This window comes from Leopardus geoffroyi, chromosome B4 (assembly GCF_018350155.1).
Source record: "Leopardus geoffroyi isolate Oge1 chromosome B4, O.geoffroyi_Oge1_pat1.0, whole genome shotgun sequence".
NCBI classification, from domain to species: Eukaryota; Metazoa; Chordata; class Mammalia; order Carnivora; family Felidae; genus Leopardus; species Leopardus geoffroyi.
The window spans coordinates 73604892-73623226 of NC_059341.1; the positions used below are offsets into that span (position 1 = coordinate 73604892).

At 37.0% G+C, this 18335-nt stretch overlaps 1 protein-coding gene across 2 annotated transcripts in view; it reads left to right on the forward strand.

Moving 5' to 3' along the window:
* Positions 1 to 18335, forward strand: part of ARID2 (AT-rich interaction domain 2) — a 170686-nt gene that overhangs the window by 128484 nt on the left and 23867 nt on the right. For both annotated transcript variants that reach the window (XM_045465413.1, XM_045465412.1), the window contains one exon: positions 4356 to 4504. In XM_045465413.1, the coding sequence (XP_045321369.1) occupies positions 4356 to 4504 (149 nt within the window). The remainder of the gene's footprint in view (positions 1 to 4355; positions 4505 to 18335) is intronic.

Here is an 18335-nt window from a genome sequence, read left to right on the forward strand (position 1 = left end):
ACTGATGTATATTTTGATCTATTTAATTCTTCTTGTCATTTGTTTACTTTTTATTGTACACATTTTTCAGACATACACAAAAGCCAATAAATCATCATGTATCTATTACCTAGCTTAAAATATTATCATTTTGCCTTTTTAGTTTCATCTGTTCTTCACCACTATCATTTTTTTTATTGGAGTACTTAAAAAATTTTTTTAACATTTATTTTTGAGAGACAGAGATAGAGCATGAACAGGAGAGGGGCAGACAGAGAGGGAAACAGAATCTGAAGCAGGCTCCAGGCTCTGAGCTGTCAGCACAGAGCCCGATGTGGGGCTTGAACCCACGAACCATGAGATCATGACCTGAACTGAAGTTGCTTAACTGACTGAGCCACCCAGGTGCCCCTGTTGGAGTACTTTAAAACAAATATCAAACATTATTTCTTTTTGCCAATAAATAATTCAGAGTCTATTTCTTTAATTGTTAAAGTACTTTTACCTATTTAGATACATATACAATACCAAATCACATCTAACAAAAATAGTAATGTTTTAATATTATCTGATACCCAGTTCATGGTCAGTGTTCTCTAGTTGTCTTTAAAAAATAATGTGGTGGGTTTTTTGTTTGTTTTTTAAACAACTTGTTCGAATCAGGGTCCACAAATTTTTCACACCTTGCATTTGGTTAATGTATCTTTATTCATTTTTAATTTAACAGCTTAGGTTAATTTGAGAGCATTCTTTCCATGTCCCTCATTAACATTTGGGGTTAAAATACCCTGTGATTCCTTCTTAAATTTTCTATGTGACACCAAATAAGAGTTCCATAATAGAAAAAAATAGGATAAAGATTTGTTAGCACTTACAAAAGTAAAAATAAGCTTAATCTACAAATATATGACAAGCTAGTCAATAAGATACCTAATTTAAGTGGTGAAAGTATAGGGAACCAGAAGGTTAATCCTGAGGAAATTTGATGCCTCTGGCAAATTTACCCTTAAATTAAAATTCTGGGATATGTGTTACTTGTTACTCTTTAATATTTGTATTTGGCTGAAACTGGTCCTCTTGATTACTCCCCTTTATTAGAATTTCCTGTATTTTTAATGTAATATTTTTATTTCAGGGAATCAATTTGCATAATTCTTTTGATAAATAAACTAATTCTATTGTTCCATTCCTTTGTCTCTGACCCTCTTCCCCCACCCCCACCCCCATCTGCTTTCTCATCATCGGTTTTTATGGCTTAAAGAATTCATAGGTGAGGGGTGCCTGGGTGGCTCAGTCGGTTAAGCGTCTGACTTTGCCTCAGGTAATGATTTCACGGTTCAGGTTGATGGGTTCAGGCCCCACGTCAGGCTCTGTGCTGACAGCTGAGAGCCTGGAGCCTGCTTCGGATTCTGTGCCTCCCTCTCTCTGCCCCTCCCCCACTCACACTCTGTCTCTCTGTCTCTCTCTCTCTCTCAAAAATGAATGAACATTTAAAAAAATTAAAAAAAAAATTCACAGGTGAGGGCACCTTGGTGGCTCAGTTGGTTAAGCATCCACTCTTGATTTCAGTTCAGGTCATGATCTCACAAGTCATGGGATCCGGCTCAGCACTGGGCTCTGTGCCAAACATGGAACCTGCCTGGGATTCTCTATCTCCCTCTTTCTCTGCCCCTGCTTGTGCTTGTGCTCTCTCCCTCAAAATAAATAAATAAACATTTTTTTTAAAGTGATTTAAAAAAATAGAATTCACAGGTGAATGATTGTCGGATCCATGTTTCCAGCATTAACTTTTGTAGTTGTTCCCAAAGCAAACTCATCATCTTTCCTCCAAAATACAACTTCCCTCTTGGATTTCTCTATTTGGACTTCTAGTATAATAATAATAGTAACTGTTGCCGTTTATTGAGACTCTAGAGTTCGGTACTTCATCTGTCATTTCTCTAGTCTTCCCACCATTCCTAAAGTTGGATTTCATTACTTAACAGTTTGGTTCAGAGAGGTTAAATAGGTTGCCCAGGGTCACATAACTAGTTCAAAAGGCAGATTTAAAGTTTGAGTACGGATCTGTCAGACTAGAAAGTTCACATCCTATCCATGACACCTGTTTTTCATGCATGTATATGCATGTATATTTTCTCCCTAACTGTATTATAAAATCTTAATGGTGGGACCCAACTATAGAAACAACTTTAATTATATCCCAAAGGTAGATTTTTTTTTTTTCCTTAGAGCTTGGAACTCCAAAGTTCCTAACTTCACATTTCTTTCTTTTTTTTTTAATTGTTTTTAAGTTTATTTATTTTGAGAGCACAAGTGGGGAAAAGGGCAGAGAGAGAGAATCCTAAGCAGGCTTTGCAGCATGGAGCCCGACACAAGGCTCAGTCCCACAAACCATGAGGCCAAGACCTGAGCTGAAATCAAGAGTCAGACACTTAACCGACTCAGCCACCCGGGTGCCCCAAGATTTTATTTTTTTCAAGTAATCTCTACATCCATCATGAGACTTGAACTCACAACCCTGAGCTCAAGAGTCACTTGCTCAACCAACTGAGCCAGCTAGGTGCCCCAGGACCTTTTTTAAGTTTATTTTTGAAAGAGAAAGAGCTAGTGGGAGAGAGGCAGAAAGAGAGAGAGAGAGTGCGTGCGTGCGTACCTGTGCTCCTATGCACCAAAGCGGGGGAGGGGCAGAGAGAGAGAATCCCAAGAGACCCTATGCTGTCAGTGCAGAGACCAGCCCCAGCTCAAACCAGTGAACCGTGAGATCATGACCTGAGCTGACTGAAGAGTTGAACACTTTACCAACTGAGCCACCCAGGCACCCCATGATGTCACATTTCTTTCTTTCTTTTTTTTTTTTTTTAAGTATTTATTTTGAGAGAGAGAAAGAGAGCACAAGCAGGGGAGCAGCAGAGAGAGGGGGAAGGAGAGAATCCCAAGCAGTCTACATGTTGTCAGTGCAGAGCCAGACATGGATCTTAAACCCACAAATTGTGAGATCATGACCTAAGCCAAAATCAAGACTCAGATGTTGGGTCACATGGGTGACTTAGTTGGTTAAGTTTCGGACTCGGTTTCAGCTCAGGTCATGATCTCACCATTCATGAGTTCGAGCCCCGCAATGGGCTCTGTGCTGATGGCTCACAGTCTGCTTGGGATCGTCTCTCTCTCCCTCTCTCTCTGCCCCTCCCTTGCTTGCACTCTATTTCTCTCTCTCTCTCTCAACATAAATAAAATAAACATTAAAAAAAAAAAAAAGGAGTCGGATGCTTAACCAACTGAGCCACGCAGGTGCCCTGACTTCACATTTCTAAGAGACATGTTTTTTTTTCAGCATTTCAGTCTCCCTTTTTTTTATGCTGTAGCTTTTTATGTGTTTCATCTTTTTTTCTAATTACTATGAATCTTAATCTGACGTTTTCAGCTATTTTTAACTTCGTTTTACCCAAGTGTTTCTAATACCACCATATAAGTGAATAGTGTACTTAATATCTTCCCAAAGTTTAAATTTATTGCCTTCAAACAATGCTTTGAAATGGTGTGCTGCCATTTCTATATGAGAAATTCAATATTATTTTTTCCTTTGTGAGGATTAATAAATCTGAATTAAGGTTCAAAGAAAACATATTGCTTCAAATTGTTTTAAGATATATTGTAATTATTTATCTATGTATCTTTTATAGAGAAAGGGATGTGGTATAGAAGAAGAAAACATAGCTTATATTTAAAGACTTATGTCTATAATTAGAATCTTTTTACTTGTATTGTCCATCAAAAGCTCTAACTGGACAACATAAAAGACTAAAGTTGTTAAAACAGCTAACTATAAAATAATATTTACAACATTATACTTATGGTTACTTCATTTTTAACATCAGAAATTTTCTTTTCTTTTTGCTATGTGTTGTTTGCTTTTTGTTGTATTGATTAAAAAATCTAAATGGAAATGTATGCCAAAAAATAATAGTTTGCAATTGATTTGTTCTTGTAAAGAATGTACGTAAGTAAATCAAATGGGTGCATTTATAGTAGCTTTATTTATTTTAATTTATAATTGTGTTTCTGCCTAATTTTATTAATATAAAATTCTTAATTCAAAATAATGTATATCCTGTAACAACAACAATATGATCTTGCCTTTGTGGTTCATAGGAAATAAAAGAATCTTACTTCCTAATTATTTTCATAAGCATAGTTATCTTTTTAAAGAATTAAAAAAAAATAATTATGAAAACTACAAATGTAAATTTTATTTTAGAAGTTATAACTATCGATATAATCATACAGTCGTCATTATAATCCTCATTTTAAACCTGTGGTATAAAATGTGAATGTTTCTCCGTGTCATCTCACAAACGGTGCGGTTGTGTTTTTCACAGAACACTCCTATGACGCCTTCACCAGCTGCGCAGGTGCAGAACCAGCCCAGCACTTCTCAGCCTTCTCCATTCAGTGCATCTAGTCAACAAGGGGATCCAGTGAGAAAACCTGGACACAACTTCATGTGTCTGTGGCAGTCTTGTAAAAAGTAAATGGCAATTTTATTTGATATACATAAATGCTCTTTGTTCTGGAATGCTTTTATATTTATATTTCTGTCATTTCATTTCATGAAAATTTTCTTTTGAAGCCGCTGAAGTGTTTTAGCGAAAATATTTTCTGTTAAGAGGGATGTTTATGGAGATGTAGTAGCACCTAAACTAAGAAATTTATATAAATTACAGGTAGAGCATCATTGCCTAATGGTAGGTTATTGGGGAAGGTGTTTTGATACTAGTTTTTAAAAAACAAAATCAGCTAAGCGTTGATTTCTTATTTGGCTATGAAAAGAGGTTTCTTTAATGTGACTTAAAGGTGATGGTGGCTGTAGAATTTCTTTATTATAGCAACTTAAAGGTAATAATTGGTTAGGAAGAGTGACTTGTCTTAAATTTGAGTTTGGGTTGGACACTCAATGAGAATTATTTTTAAAACCGTATCTCACAATTTAATAACTAAGATCAACAATGAGTAGAACTGAACTTCTCAAGACAGGGCTTTCTTCCACTTGAAGAAATACTTAAGAATAATGGTTAAAATAAAATCTTTTAACAGTGCTCAGCTAAGACCCTTTGCTTTGTCACTTTTTTAGAGGTCTAGGACTAAGGCACTTGTCTTAATAGACATAATATTTTTTTCATGTTTTAGATATCAAAGATTCCATTTCACTTTTTCTAACTACTGATAGAAATTACCACATTATTTTTAAAATTATATTTGCTATTCATAATTTTTATGATATACTACAGACATTGTACTTTGCTGTAAACTTCATATACGTATTTGATATAGGATTATAGCTATCGCTGTAGTGTATGGATTATTAGTAGCATGCACAATTTCTTTGGACAGTGTTTATCAAACTTTAAATCTCAACCCAGTAGTAGTGTCATGAAATCATTTTGGCAGGTCTCTACTGGTAGGTTTTTGATTGATTCTTTGTTTTTCCAATGAAAAGAAAATTAGATGTATCAGATTCCATCATGTCGGTAAAGGTAATTATTGTGTTTAATATAGGCATGTGTGTACTAGATTATAGTGTAAAATCTGTTTGTCAAAATGTTGCTTAAAAGTCAGTGCTTTAGTTTGTCTCTGATTATTTCTTTGATTAATTTAAGTTGACCATCTTGTTTTATGTTGTAAGTTAATTTGAAACTTTCTTCACCACTGTCAGTTGTATTCTTTACTTTTTTTTAGATTTCGTTTTTGTCTTAACAGGCAAATGGTAGCTGATAGAGTAGGTAGTCAGCTAATCCTGTTTGTTGACTAAAAAGTTTGAGAATAGCTGTTTCTGATGAAGCACTTATAGTATTTCAAGAAGAAAAAGTGCTAAAAAGGTTAATGAACCTAAATGCATAGCACAATTTCCGATCTGCTAGTAGGATCAGTGTTACAAAATTTGATATGTGCCTCCTCTTTGGAAGTCTTTTTTGAATAAGACTCAACAAGGCTTCTTAGAGCTCGTCATTTGTTAAAGCCATTTTTAGATGCTGCAATCCTGATTCCATTTGATTCTGCAAATATTTATTGAGTACCCTGTAGGAGAGTGTATGTGCTAGGAGTTAGAAATAAAAAAGATTATTCTCAGCCTTTAAAGAAGCACATCCAAAAAACAAATTTACAGTATAAAGATGTAAAGAGCTGTAAAGAGATGGTTTCATAGTGTTACTGGCTGCATAGCAAACAGTTCATGTAGTGCTGGGATGGTTAACGAAAGTTTCACTACAGACATTACTTTTGAATTGGGTCTTGAAGAATGTGTAGGAGTTTGTATGCCCAAGGACCTATGAGAAGCTTAGGATAGAAAAGGCATTAGGGCATGAAGACAGTAACGACATTTATTATTCAGATTTAGGGTTTTTGTTGTTTTTTTTTAATCTTTTCTTCAGTTTTCTTTCTTTTTTGTTTTTCCAGTTTTTTATATAAATTCTAGTTAGTTAACATACAGTGCAGTATTGGTTTCCAGAGTAGAATTCAGTGGTTGATCACTTATATACAACACCCAGGGCTCATCATAACAGGTGCTCTCCTTAGTACCCATCACCCATCTAGCCTATCTCCCACCCACATCCCTCCATCAACCCTCAGTTTATTCTCTGTTAAGAGTCTCTTGTTTTTTTCTGTTTCTCCTCTTCTTTTTCCCCCTTCCCATATGTTCATCTGTTTTGTTTCTTAAAATCTATGTATGAGTGAAATCATATGGGATTTGCCTTATTTAAAATGCTTTGTATATAATACATTCTAGTTCCACCCACATCATTGCAAATAGCAAGATTTCATTCTTTTTGATGGTTTAGTAATATTTCATTGTATGTATATACCACGTCTTCTTTAGCCATTCATCAGTCAATGGACATTTGAGCTCTCTCCATAGTTTGACTATTGTTGATAATATTGCTGTAAACATTGAGGTGCGTGTACCACTTTGAATCTGTATTTTTGTAACCTTTGAATAAATACCTAGTAGTACAGTTGCTGGATCATTTGGTAGTTCTATTTTTTTTTAACTTTTTTAATGTTTATTTATTTATGAGAGAGAGAGAGAGAGAGGTAGCAGAGGAGGGCCAGAGAGAGAGAGGGACAGAGGATCTGAAGCAGGCTCGCACTGACAGCAGAGAGCCTGATGCAGGGCTCAAGCTCACAAACCATGAGATCATGATCTGAGCCAAAGTTGGACAGTTAACCGACTGAGCCACCCAAGTGCCCGTATTTTTAATTTTTTGAGGAACCTCCATGCTATTCTTCAGAGTGACTGCGCCAGTTTTCATTCTCCCCACAGTGCAAGAGGGTTCCCCTTTCTCTGCCTCTGCCAATTTCTGTTGTTTTTTGTGTTCTTTATTTTAGCCACTCTGACAGGTGTGAGGTGATATCTCATTGTGTTTTGATTTGTATCTTCCTGATGATGAGTATCTTTTCATGTGTCTGTTGGTCATCTAGATGTCTTCTTTGAAAAAGTGTCTATTCATGCCTTCTGCCCATTTCTTCACTGGATTATTTGTTTTTTGGGTGCTGAGTTTGATAAGTTTTGTATAGATTTTGGATACTAACCCCTTATCTGATATGTCAGTTGCAAATATCTTTTCCCATTCCATAGTCTGCCTTTTAGTTTTGTTGATTATTTCCTTTGCTGTACAGAAGCTTTTCATTTTGAAGAAGTCCCAGTAGTTTATTTTTGCTTTTGTTTCCTTTCCTTCTGGCAATGTGCTCAGTAAGAAGTTGCTATGGCCAGGGTCAAAGAGATTGCTGCCTATGTTCCCCTGTAGGATTTTGATGGTTTCCTGTCTCACATTTAGGTCTTTCACCCATTTGAATTTATTTTTATATACAGTGTAAGAAAGTGATCCAGTTTGGGGCGCCTGGGTGGCTCAGTCAGTTAAGCGTCCAACTTCGGCTCAGGTCATGATCTCGCGATCTGTGAGTTCGAGCCCCACCTCGGGCTCTGTGCTGACAGCTCAGAGCCTGGAGCCTGTTTCAGATTCTGTGTCTCCCTCTCTCTCTGACCCTCCCCCTGTTCATGCTCTGTCTCTCTCTGTCTCAAAAATAAATAAACGTTAAAAAAAAATTTTTTTAATAAAAAAAAAAAAAGTCCAGTTTTATTCTTCTACATGTTGCTGTCCAATTTTCCCAAAACCATTCATTGAAGAGGCTGTATTTTTTTCCACTGGATAGTCTTTCCTGCTTTGTCAAAGATTAGTTGACTGTATAGTTGTGGGTCCATTTCTGGATTTTCTTTTCTGCTCCATTGATCTGTTTGTCTGTTTTTGTACCATTACCATGCTGTCTTAATGACTACAGCTTTATAATATAGCTTGAAATCCAGAAATCGTGATGCCTCCACTTCTGCTTTTTTTTTTCAAGGTTGCTTTGGCTATTTGGGGTCTTTTCTGGTTCCATACAAATTTTAGAATTGTTTGTTCTAGCTTTGTGAAAAAAGCTGGTGTTATTTTGATAGGGATTGTATTGAATATGTAGATTGTTTTGGGTAGCATCCACATTTTAACAATATTTGTTCGTCCTTTCCATGATCATGGAATATTTTTCCATTTTGTGTCTTACCCAGCTTCTTTCATAAGTGTTCTCTAGGTTTCAGAGTACAGATCTTTTACCTCTTTGCTTAAGTTTATTCCTAGGTATCTTATGGTTTCTGGTGCAGTTGTAAATGGGATCGATTCCTTGATTTCTCTTTCTGCTGCTTCATTATTGGTGTATAGAAATGCAACAGATTTCTGTATGTGGATTTGATATCCTGTGACTTTGCTGAATTCCTGTATTGGTTCTAGTAATTTTTTTGGTGGAGTCTTTTGGGTTTTCTACAAAGAGTATCATGTCGTCTGCAAATAGTGAAAGTTTGACTTCTTCCTTGCCAATATGGATGCCTTTTATTTCTTTTTGTTGTTTGATTGCTGAAGCTAGGACTTCCACTACTATGTTGAACAACAGTGGCGAGAATGGACATCACTGTCATGTTCCTCACCTTAGGGGAAAAGCTCTGTTTTTCCCCATTGAGAATGATAGGCTCTAGCTGTGGATCTTTCATACGTGGCTTTTATGATGTTGAGGTATATTCCTTCTATCCCTACTTTGTTGAGGATTTTTATCAAGAATGGATGCTGTATTTTGTCAAATGGTTTTTCTGCATCTATTGAGAGGATCATATGGTTCTTATCCTTTCTTTAATTAACGTGGTGTATCACACTGATAGATTTATGGATATTGAACCAGCCCTGCATCCCAGGAATAAACCCCACTTGATCATGGTGAATAATTCTTTTAATGTACTGTTGGATTCAATTTGCTAGTATCTTGTTGAGATTTTGCATCCATGTTCATCAGGGATATTGGCCTGTAATTCTCCTTTTTACTGGGGTCTTTGTCTGGTTCTGGAATCAAGGTAGTGCTGGCGTCATAAAATGAATTTGGAAGTTTTCCTTTCTGTTTCTATTTTTTGGAACAGTTTGAGAAGAATAGATTTTAACTCTTCTTTATAAATGTCTGGTAGAATACCCCTGTGAAACCATCTGGCCCTGGACTTTTGTTTGTTGGGAGAGTTTTTGATTACTGTTTCAATTTCTTTGCTGGTTATTGGTCTGTTCAAATTTTCTGTCTTTTCCTGTTTCAGTTTTGGTAGTTGGTATGTTTCTAGGAATTTATCCATTTCTTCCAGGTTTCCCAGTTTGTTGACATATAATTTTTCATAATATTTCTTATAATTATTTGTATTTCAGTGGTGGTGGTTGTGATCTCTTCCCTTCATTCATGATTTTATTTATTTGGGTACTTTGTCTTTTCTTTCTGATAAGTCTGGCTTGGGACTTACCAATTTTATTCTTTCAAAGAACCAGCTCTTAGTTTCCTTGATCTGTTTTACTGGATTTTTTTTGTTTGTTTGTTTGTTTCTGTATTATTTATTTCTGCTTTAGTCTTTATTATTTCCCTTCTTCTGCTGGCATTAAGCTTTATTTGCTTTTCTAGCTCCTTTAGGTGTAAGGTTAGGGTGTGTATATGAGACCTTTCTTGCTTCTTGAGATGGACCCATATTGCAATATACTTCCTCTTGAGACTGCCTTTGCTATATCCCAAAGGTTTTGGACTGTCATGTTTTCATTTTCATTTGCTTCTATGTACTTTTTTATTTCCTCGTTAATTTCCTGGTTAACCCATTCATTCTTTAATAAGATTTTCTTTAACCCCCAAGTATTTGTGGTCTTTCCAAATGTTTTCTTGGGGTTGACTTCAACCTTCATAACACTGTGGTCTGAAAATATATGTATGATATGATCTCAGTCTTTTTGTACTTCTTGAGGGCTGATTAGTGACCCAGTGTGTGATCTGTTTTGGAGAATGTTCCATGTGCACTTGAGAAGAATGTGTATTCTGCTGCTTTAGGATGGAAAGTTCTGTTAAGTCCATGCCATCCACTGTGTCATTCAGAGCCATTGTTTCCTTGTTGATTTTCTGCTTAGATGATTTGTCCATTGTTGTAAATGGGGTGTTAAAGTCCCCTGCTATTACTGTATAATTGTCAGTGAGTTTCTTTATGTTTGTTATTAATTGATTTATATATTTGGGTGCTGCCATGTTGGGGGCATAAATATTTACAGTTGTTAGATCTTCTTGGTGGTTAGATTCCTTAATTATGATATAATCCCCCTCTTCATCTCTTGGTACAGTCTTTGTTTTAAAATGTAGTTTGTCCCAGGGTGCCTGGGTGGCTCAGTCGGTTAAGCATCCAACTTCAGCTCGGGTCATGATCTCCTGGTTTGTGGGTTCGAGCCCTGAATCAGGCTCAGAACCTGGAGACTGCTTTGGATTCTCTGTCTCCCTCTCTCTCTGTCCCTCCCCTGCTCACAGTTTGTCTCTCACTCTCTCAAAAATAATCATTAAAAAATTTAAAAATAGGGGCGCCTGGGTGGCTCAGTCGGTTGAGCGTCCGACTTCGGCTTGGGTCATGATCTCACAGTCCGTGAGTTCAAGCCCTGCATCGGGCCCTGTGCTGATAGCTTGCAGCCTGGAGCCTGCTTCTGATTCTGTGTCTCCCTCTCTCTCTGGCCCTCCCCCGCTCATGCTCTGTCTCTCTCACTCTTAAAAATGAATAAATGTTAAAAAAAAATTTTTTTTTTTAATAAATAAAATAAAATCTAGTTTGTCCGATAGAAGCGTGACTATTCTGGCTTTCTTTTGGCATCCATTACCATGATAAGTGGTTCTCCATCCCCTTACTTTTAATCTGCAGATATCTTTATGTCTAAAATGAGTCTTATGTAGACAGCATATAGACGGATCTTGGTTTGTTTTTTTTTTTGTTTTTGTTTTTTGTTTTTTTTTTTATCCATTCTGATACTCTATGTTTTTTGATTGGGATATTTAGTCCATTTACATTCAGAGTGATTATTGAAAGACAAGAGGTCAGTGCCATTGTGTTACCTGTAGAGTTGGTGTTTCTGGTGATGTTCTCTGATCCTTTCTAGTCTTTGTCACTTTTGGTCTTCCCCACCCCCACCAACTCATAGTCCCCCTTAATATTTCTTGCAGTGTTGGTTTAGTGGTCACGAACTCCTTTAGTTTTTGTTTGTCTGGGACGGTCTTTATCTCTCCTTCTATTCTGAATGACAGCTTTGCTGTATAGAGTATTCTTAGCTGCATATTTTTCCCATTCAGCATATTGAATATATCCTGCCAGTCCTTTCTGGCCTGCCAAGTTTCTGTGGACATATCTGCTGCAAACGTGATCTGTCATCTGTTGTAGGTTTAAGGATTTTTTTTTATCCCTTGCTGCTCTCAGGTTTCTTTCCTTGTTCATATAATTTGTGAGTTTGACTGTGATATGCCTTGGTGATGGCTGGCTTTTGGTTAATTTAATGGGAGTTCTGTGCTTCTTGGATTTTGATGTCTGTGTCCTTCCCCAGATTCAGGAAGTTTTCAGAGCTATAATTTGTTTGACTAAACCTTTTGCCCCTTTTTCCCTCTCTTCCCCTTCTGGGACTCCTATGTTATGAATGTTAATTCTGTTTTCAGAAGTCACTGAGTTCTGTAAGTCAGCCTTTATGATTCATTACCTGAATTTGCTCTTCCTTTCAGCTTAATTATTTTCCATAATTTTATCTATATTTATATCACTGATTTGTTCCTCTGCTTTGTCCATCCTCACAGTTGTGGCATCCATTCAGGTTTGCATCTTGGTTGTAGCAATTTAAAATTTGGCCTGAGTAGATTTTAGCTCTTTTATGTCTTTAATAAGGGATTCTCTAGTGTCTTCAGTGCTTTTTTTCAAGCCCAGCTAGAATCCTTATAATTGTTGTTTTAACAACATAGTTCAAACATCTTACTTACATCTGTATTGATTTGGCCATCATTTCTTCCTGTTCTTTCTTTGGGGGTGAATTCCTCCATCTTGTCATTTTGGACGAAAACAAAAATAATAATAAAATTAAAATTAAAAGTTTTTTTAAAAAATCAAATAAAGGAAGCTAGATCCTATGTGTGTTTTGGTCTGCTTGTTAATGGGAGCTTGATCAAAGAAAGAAAAAAGGAGAGAAAAAGATTAAAAAATTAAAAGTTAAAAAAAAAAATAAAAACTTTGCTCTTTGTGTATCCAAGGGCAAAAACAAACAAAAAAACCCAAATGAAGCTGGATCCAGTTTTCCCTAAAGCTGAAACTTGCAGCAGTCTGTGATCAGTAGACTTAAGAGCACAGAAGGGATTTGTGCTGGTCTTCACAGGGAAGGATTTCTGCTCTCATTCTCAAGTGAACTTGCCCTAGTGGAAATGTGCCTGGAGGGCACAGTGGGTGGGACTTCATGCTTGTACAGCTCTCTTTGCCAGTTGGTGGTGCTGTTTAGCTCCCTGAGTTCGATAGTTTCTGATGGGCTAATGGTAAAAATGGCTTCACCCAATTCTCTAGCCCCTCCAGTGGGAAGTTCAAGCCCTCACAGATGTGTGATCAGTCACTCCTCCATTGTCCCCAGCTCCTCTCAGCTCCCCACCTTCAGTCTGTCAGAGCTGAAGGTGGCCTGCCAGGTGGCACCACCCTCCTGGGTTTTATCTCAGGAGCTGCTGTGTTTCAAAACCCCACACTTCAGAGACCCCTACAGCTGGGACCCACTGTGATCTGTGGGAGGGTCTCAACCACATTGTGGCTGCTATCTGGGTGCCCCAGAAAACATTCACCTGACCACGCAGCAGCAGCAGCAGCAGCAGCAGCAGCAACAGCAGCAACAGCAGCAGCAGCTCAGAGTTTATGATAAATCCCAACACAACGCTGGCGCCAGGTTTTGCTGCCCTCCACCAGTGTCTTTCTTCCTATACTGGTGAACAGGGCAGGTCTGTGGCCCCTGTCGGAGTATAGGGCCCCTGTGGAGGTAGAGGGCTGTATCGCCTCTACCAAGTGCACCCCAAGCAGGGGAACAACTTCTCCGCATGCGACCCGGGGGATCTTCAGACTGTGCTGCCCGCCCGCTGCTGGGGCTCTGCCACTTTTCCTCACCAGAGCACTGCCAGGTGCTGACCTCTGAAGCTTCAGACTATGTACCTCGCTGTTCATAAAAACTGGCAGTGTGGTTTTGTGAAACAGTTTTCTTGTGCAGTCCCCTACACTTGTTTTCATTCTTTGTAGCTGCTTTCAGGGGCAGTGCTTTTCTTGCGCAAACCCAGTGCACTGCTCTCTCTCCCCTGTTTCTCCTCCCTGCAAAAAGGGCTTCCTCCCTTCTGCTGTACCACTGTCTCTTCACCATTTCACCTCTCTGTGCTCTGTACCTGCCACGTTCTCTCCCTCAAATTATGCAGACTGTTCTCTTAATCTTCAGATCAATTTCCTAAGTTTTCAAAATGATTTGATGTTGATCTAGCTGTGTTCGAGGGAAGAGACAAGCCCAGAGTCCCCTTATTGCACCGTCTTAACTCCTTCTCCTCTCAGATTTAGTTTTAATACCAAGTGCAAAAATACATGTCATTGCCATTGTCCACTAAGTGTCTGTATTCTAATTTCTTTTATAACATACCAAAATTTTAACAAAGAATCTTTGTTTCCATCAGATTTTACTTAAAATTTTTTCTTTCACTGATACATTATTGTGAAGTGCTCCATATATAAATTTGAAATCACTGATCATGTGTTCTTTTTCTTTCATGGAATTAAAAATGACTTTAGGTATACATTTAACCTGTTTGTAGTTCTGTGGTACAACCATATTTTACATGGTCATTTTGTATTTCTAATTCTTCTTTACTTCATATAATATAGACTCTTTTCATCAGCCACTCTTCAACACCACATTTCAATAATTGCTTTTTTAATCTGAATTTATCTCCTAAAAAATGAGGATCCTACTTTTTATAAATAATCTACACTCCTGCAGAAAAATAACAATCCCTTCGATATTATGAGTTCTTCAAATATCCAGTCTGTGTTTGCATTTCTCCACTTGTGTTTTCTTAAATTTGAATGAGAAACTAAGATGCAAACATTGTTTTTAGTGAAGTCTTTGAAGTATCTTTTAATCTATATGTTACCCCTTCATCTCTGTTAATTTTTTTCCTTGTAAGTTTTTGTTGATAAACACAAGTTTTTTGTCCTTTAAGAATGTCACAATCTGGATTTTACTGGTGTTGTTTAGCTAACGTGTTACTTCTGACTCTGTAGTTGGTAGTTAGGTCCAGATATTTGATGAGATTCTGGTTTGAGTTTTATGAAGAGCATTTTGTACTTTTATCAGGAGATATGTAATATCTTGTTGTCTTGTTTTGTGATGTAAACAGCCATTGAGGATCATTATCTAGATCCATTATTTCATTAAGAGTTGTAAAATGTAAGAGTCCCTTCTTATCAATTCTTTGATTTCTCTGAGGAATAGTAAGTACCTAGAGAAAAATCTAGATATGTTACTTATGTCTTATTTACCAATTTTCAAAATATTGTGTTGTTTACCTACACTCCTGAAAAGTGTACCATGAGGTTTGGATTTTGTTTTTTGTTTTTAGTATTCTTATAAGTGAACTTATAATTTAAAAACATTTGAAGTGTTTTTAGTCCATTTCAGTTACTATTTCTTTCTTTCTTTTTTTTTTTTTTTTTTTAGTGTTTATTTGTTTATTTTCACAGAAACAGAGATGAGGGGAGGAGAGTGAGCAGGGGAGGGGCAGAGAGAGAAGGGAAGAGAGAGAATCCCAAGCAGGCTCTGCACTGTTAGCATGGAACCCCATGCAGGGCTTGATCTCATAAACTATGAGATCGTGACCTGAGCCGAAATCAAGAGTCAGATATTTAACCGACTGAGCCACTCAGGTACCCCTCTTGCATTTACTATTTCTTGATGTTCAAATTGTCCCATCTTTGGCCAGTAAAGGGCTTTTCAAGCTGGTTCCCAGTTCCTTTGGTTGTGATCTTAATATAAGTCTTTGCTGGTTTCCTTGCTTTCTTTTAGATGTCATGTTCCAGGCTTATCTTATACATTTCCTACCACACATGGAATCAGATTTCTCCAAGGAGGTCCGGTGTCTTTTAATGGGAAATGGTATTTAGTCTAGGCTCCAGGAAGTATCCATTGCTTTCATTGTTCTCGACTTTTTAGTGGACAGACTAGAAAGACTAATGGTTTTTATTTCATGCTTAGATGTATCTTCTCAACTCTTAGGTCACATAATCCATATTTTGTTCCCTTCCAGTACTTTACTTTTTTTTAACTTTTTTTTAAATTTTTCTTTTTTACATTTATTTATTTTTGAGAAACAGAGTGAGACAAAGCATGAGCAGGGGAGGGGCAGAGAGAGAAGGAGACACAGAATCTGAAGCAGGCTCCAGGCTCTGAGCAAGCGGTCAGCACAGAGCCTGATGCGGGGCTCGAACCCACAAACTGTGAGATCATGACCTGAGCCGAAGTCGGATATTCAACCGACTGAGCCACCCAGGTGCCCCTAATTTTTTTTTAACTTTTTGATCCATCTGTAACTTAGTTTCATGCATAAAGTGAAGTGTGAATCTAGCTTTATGTCAGGGTGGTGAAATTATTCTGTATAATACTGTAATGATGAATATGTGGCATAATGCATTGTCAAAATCCACACAACTGTATAGCGTAAAGACTGAATCTTAATGTAACCTATGGATTTTAGCTAATAATAAACTGCAGTTTTAGGTTTATAGAAAAGTTAAGCAGATAGTGCAGAGTCCCCATGTATTCCCTCTTCCCTGCACAGTTTCCCCTAGTGTTAACATCTTATATATGTTATGATTGATGAGTAATATTTATACATTATTATTAGCTAAAATCCATAGTTTTTATATTAGAATTCACTTTTTGTGCTATACAGTTGTGTGGATTTTGACAGTGCATAATATCACACATTCATCTTTACAGTATTATACAGAATAGTCACCACCCTGAAAATGCTTTGTTTGTTTAATCTGCTCACCTCTCTTTACTGCCTCCCCTCCCTGCCCCTGCCTCATGCAACTACTGATTTTCTTACTCTCTCTACAGTAAAGTGGGGGTAATTTTACCTTTATCAAAGAGACATAGAAATCAAATAAGACAGTGTTTTTGAATAGAGCTAATACAGAGTAAGTAATGAGCAAACAGAATTTCAGTAGGGAGGTACTTTATGCTCTAGGTAGCTTTGTCAAGAACAGTGTGAAGTGATAAACTGCCATATCTTTCAAGGAGTCCAGGGGAATATCCATTGTCAAATTCATTTGTATGCTTTATTTGTCTTGTTAAAAACATGCAAATACACACGTATTTTTATTTTTATTCATTTTTATTATTTTTATATTTATGTTTTTATTTTATTTCATTTTTATTTTTTTATTTTATCTCCAAGCTTATGTTTGGTTGATTAAAGGTAACATATTTATTGAAATGCCTAAATTGTGCATATCCACTTCCATACTATTTTCACATGCTACTTGAAATTTTAGTGAAAGACCTTATTTAAACAAGGTCCCTGAGAGTGTATTTTGTGCTTTGCTATGTAAAATATGTGACTGCTTCACAGACCAGTAGATTAGTAGGAGCTGGTGCTAGAGGATCAAAGAGCAAAAACAAGTCCTTTCCTCTATTGTTTATTATTAATACCGCTAATAATATTTATATTGTAATATTGTCCATATTATTATTATTAGAAGGAAAGGAGATAGGGACAAAGACAATTGCTTTTGGTTATCTTCCATCTGAACTTCCTTCCTGTGTTTGAGATATTTCCCATAATTTGAGTCCTACTAGAAGGCAGGACCTCTCTCTGTCTCTCTACAAAAGCCAAAAAAAGAAAAAAGAAAAGAAAGAAAGAAAGGAAGGGAGGGAGGGAGGAAGAAAGGAAAAGGCCAAATACTTGCTTTCTCCTGCATTACCTTTGGCATTTAGGCCAATCAGTCAGTTGTTCTCACCTGTGGCTTTGAATCTGGACTGGCTGTGGCAGAGGTGGAGGGTGCTGTAGCGACCACAGCATTTAGAAATTTTCCAAGAACACCCATGCTGGCTTGGGGCTGTCCAGTTTGCACTTGTAATTTTTAGTCCTCTATTAAGGCAATAAATTAGATTCTTTTTTTTTTTTTTTTTTTTTTTCAACGTTTATTTATTTTTGGGACAGAGAGAGATAGAGCATGAACGGGGGAGGGTCAGAGAGAGAGGGAGACACAGAATCGGAAACAGGCTCCAGGCTCTGAGCCATCAGCCCAGAGCCCGACGTGGGGCTCGAACTCACGGACCGCGAGATCGTGACCTGGCTGAAGTCGGACGCTTAACCGACTGCGCCACCCAGGCGCCCCTAGATTCTTTTAATAATAAAGTTAGTTGTCTTTTTTTGTTTTTCCATTTTGAACTTTTACAACTGGATATATAATAAAATTGGTAAGTCTCCCAAGCATCATTGTTGGTTTGGGTTTTTTTCCCCAAATTTTAGCAGCTCGTTACCAAATCTCATTTGAATATAAATAATGTATACCTTTGATATTTCTTTGGCCATAGAGTATTATCTGTGTATAACAGATGTCAAAGGTTGAAGTAAAAGTTAATTGTTTTATAATTAACAATATAACTTTTTTAAAAACTGTTCTTGCAGTGTAGATTTTTTGATGTATAGTACTATCATTTATGTGCATTTATTAACATTTAAATGCACATCTTACTTTTAAACTAGAATTTTCCTATTAAAAATATACGTATCCCATATGTTTCAAGTCAAATTAAATGTTTTTCCAGCCGGAGGGCTATTAAGAGGGACATGGAATCCTTTTTGGTCATTAAAAACAGCCTGCCAAGAACTTGAGCAACTAAGAAAACTTTAAATGAAAATATCTGAACTAAAGTGCTATTTTCAGCCCTTTTATT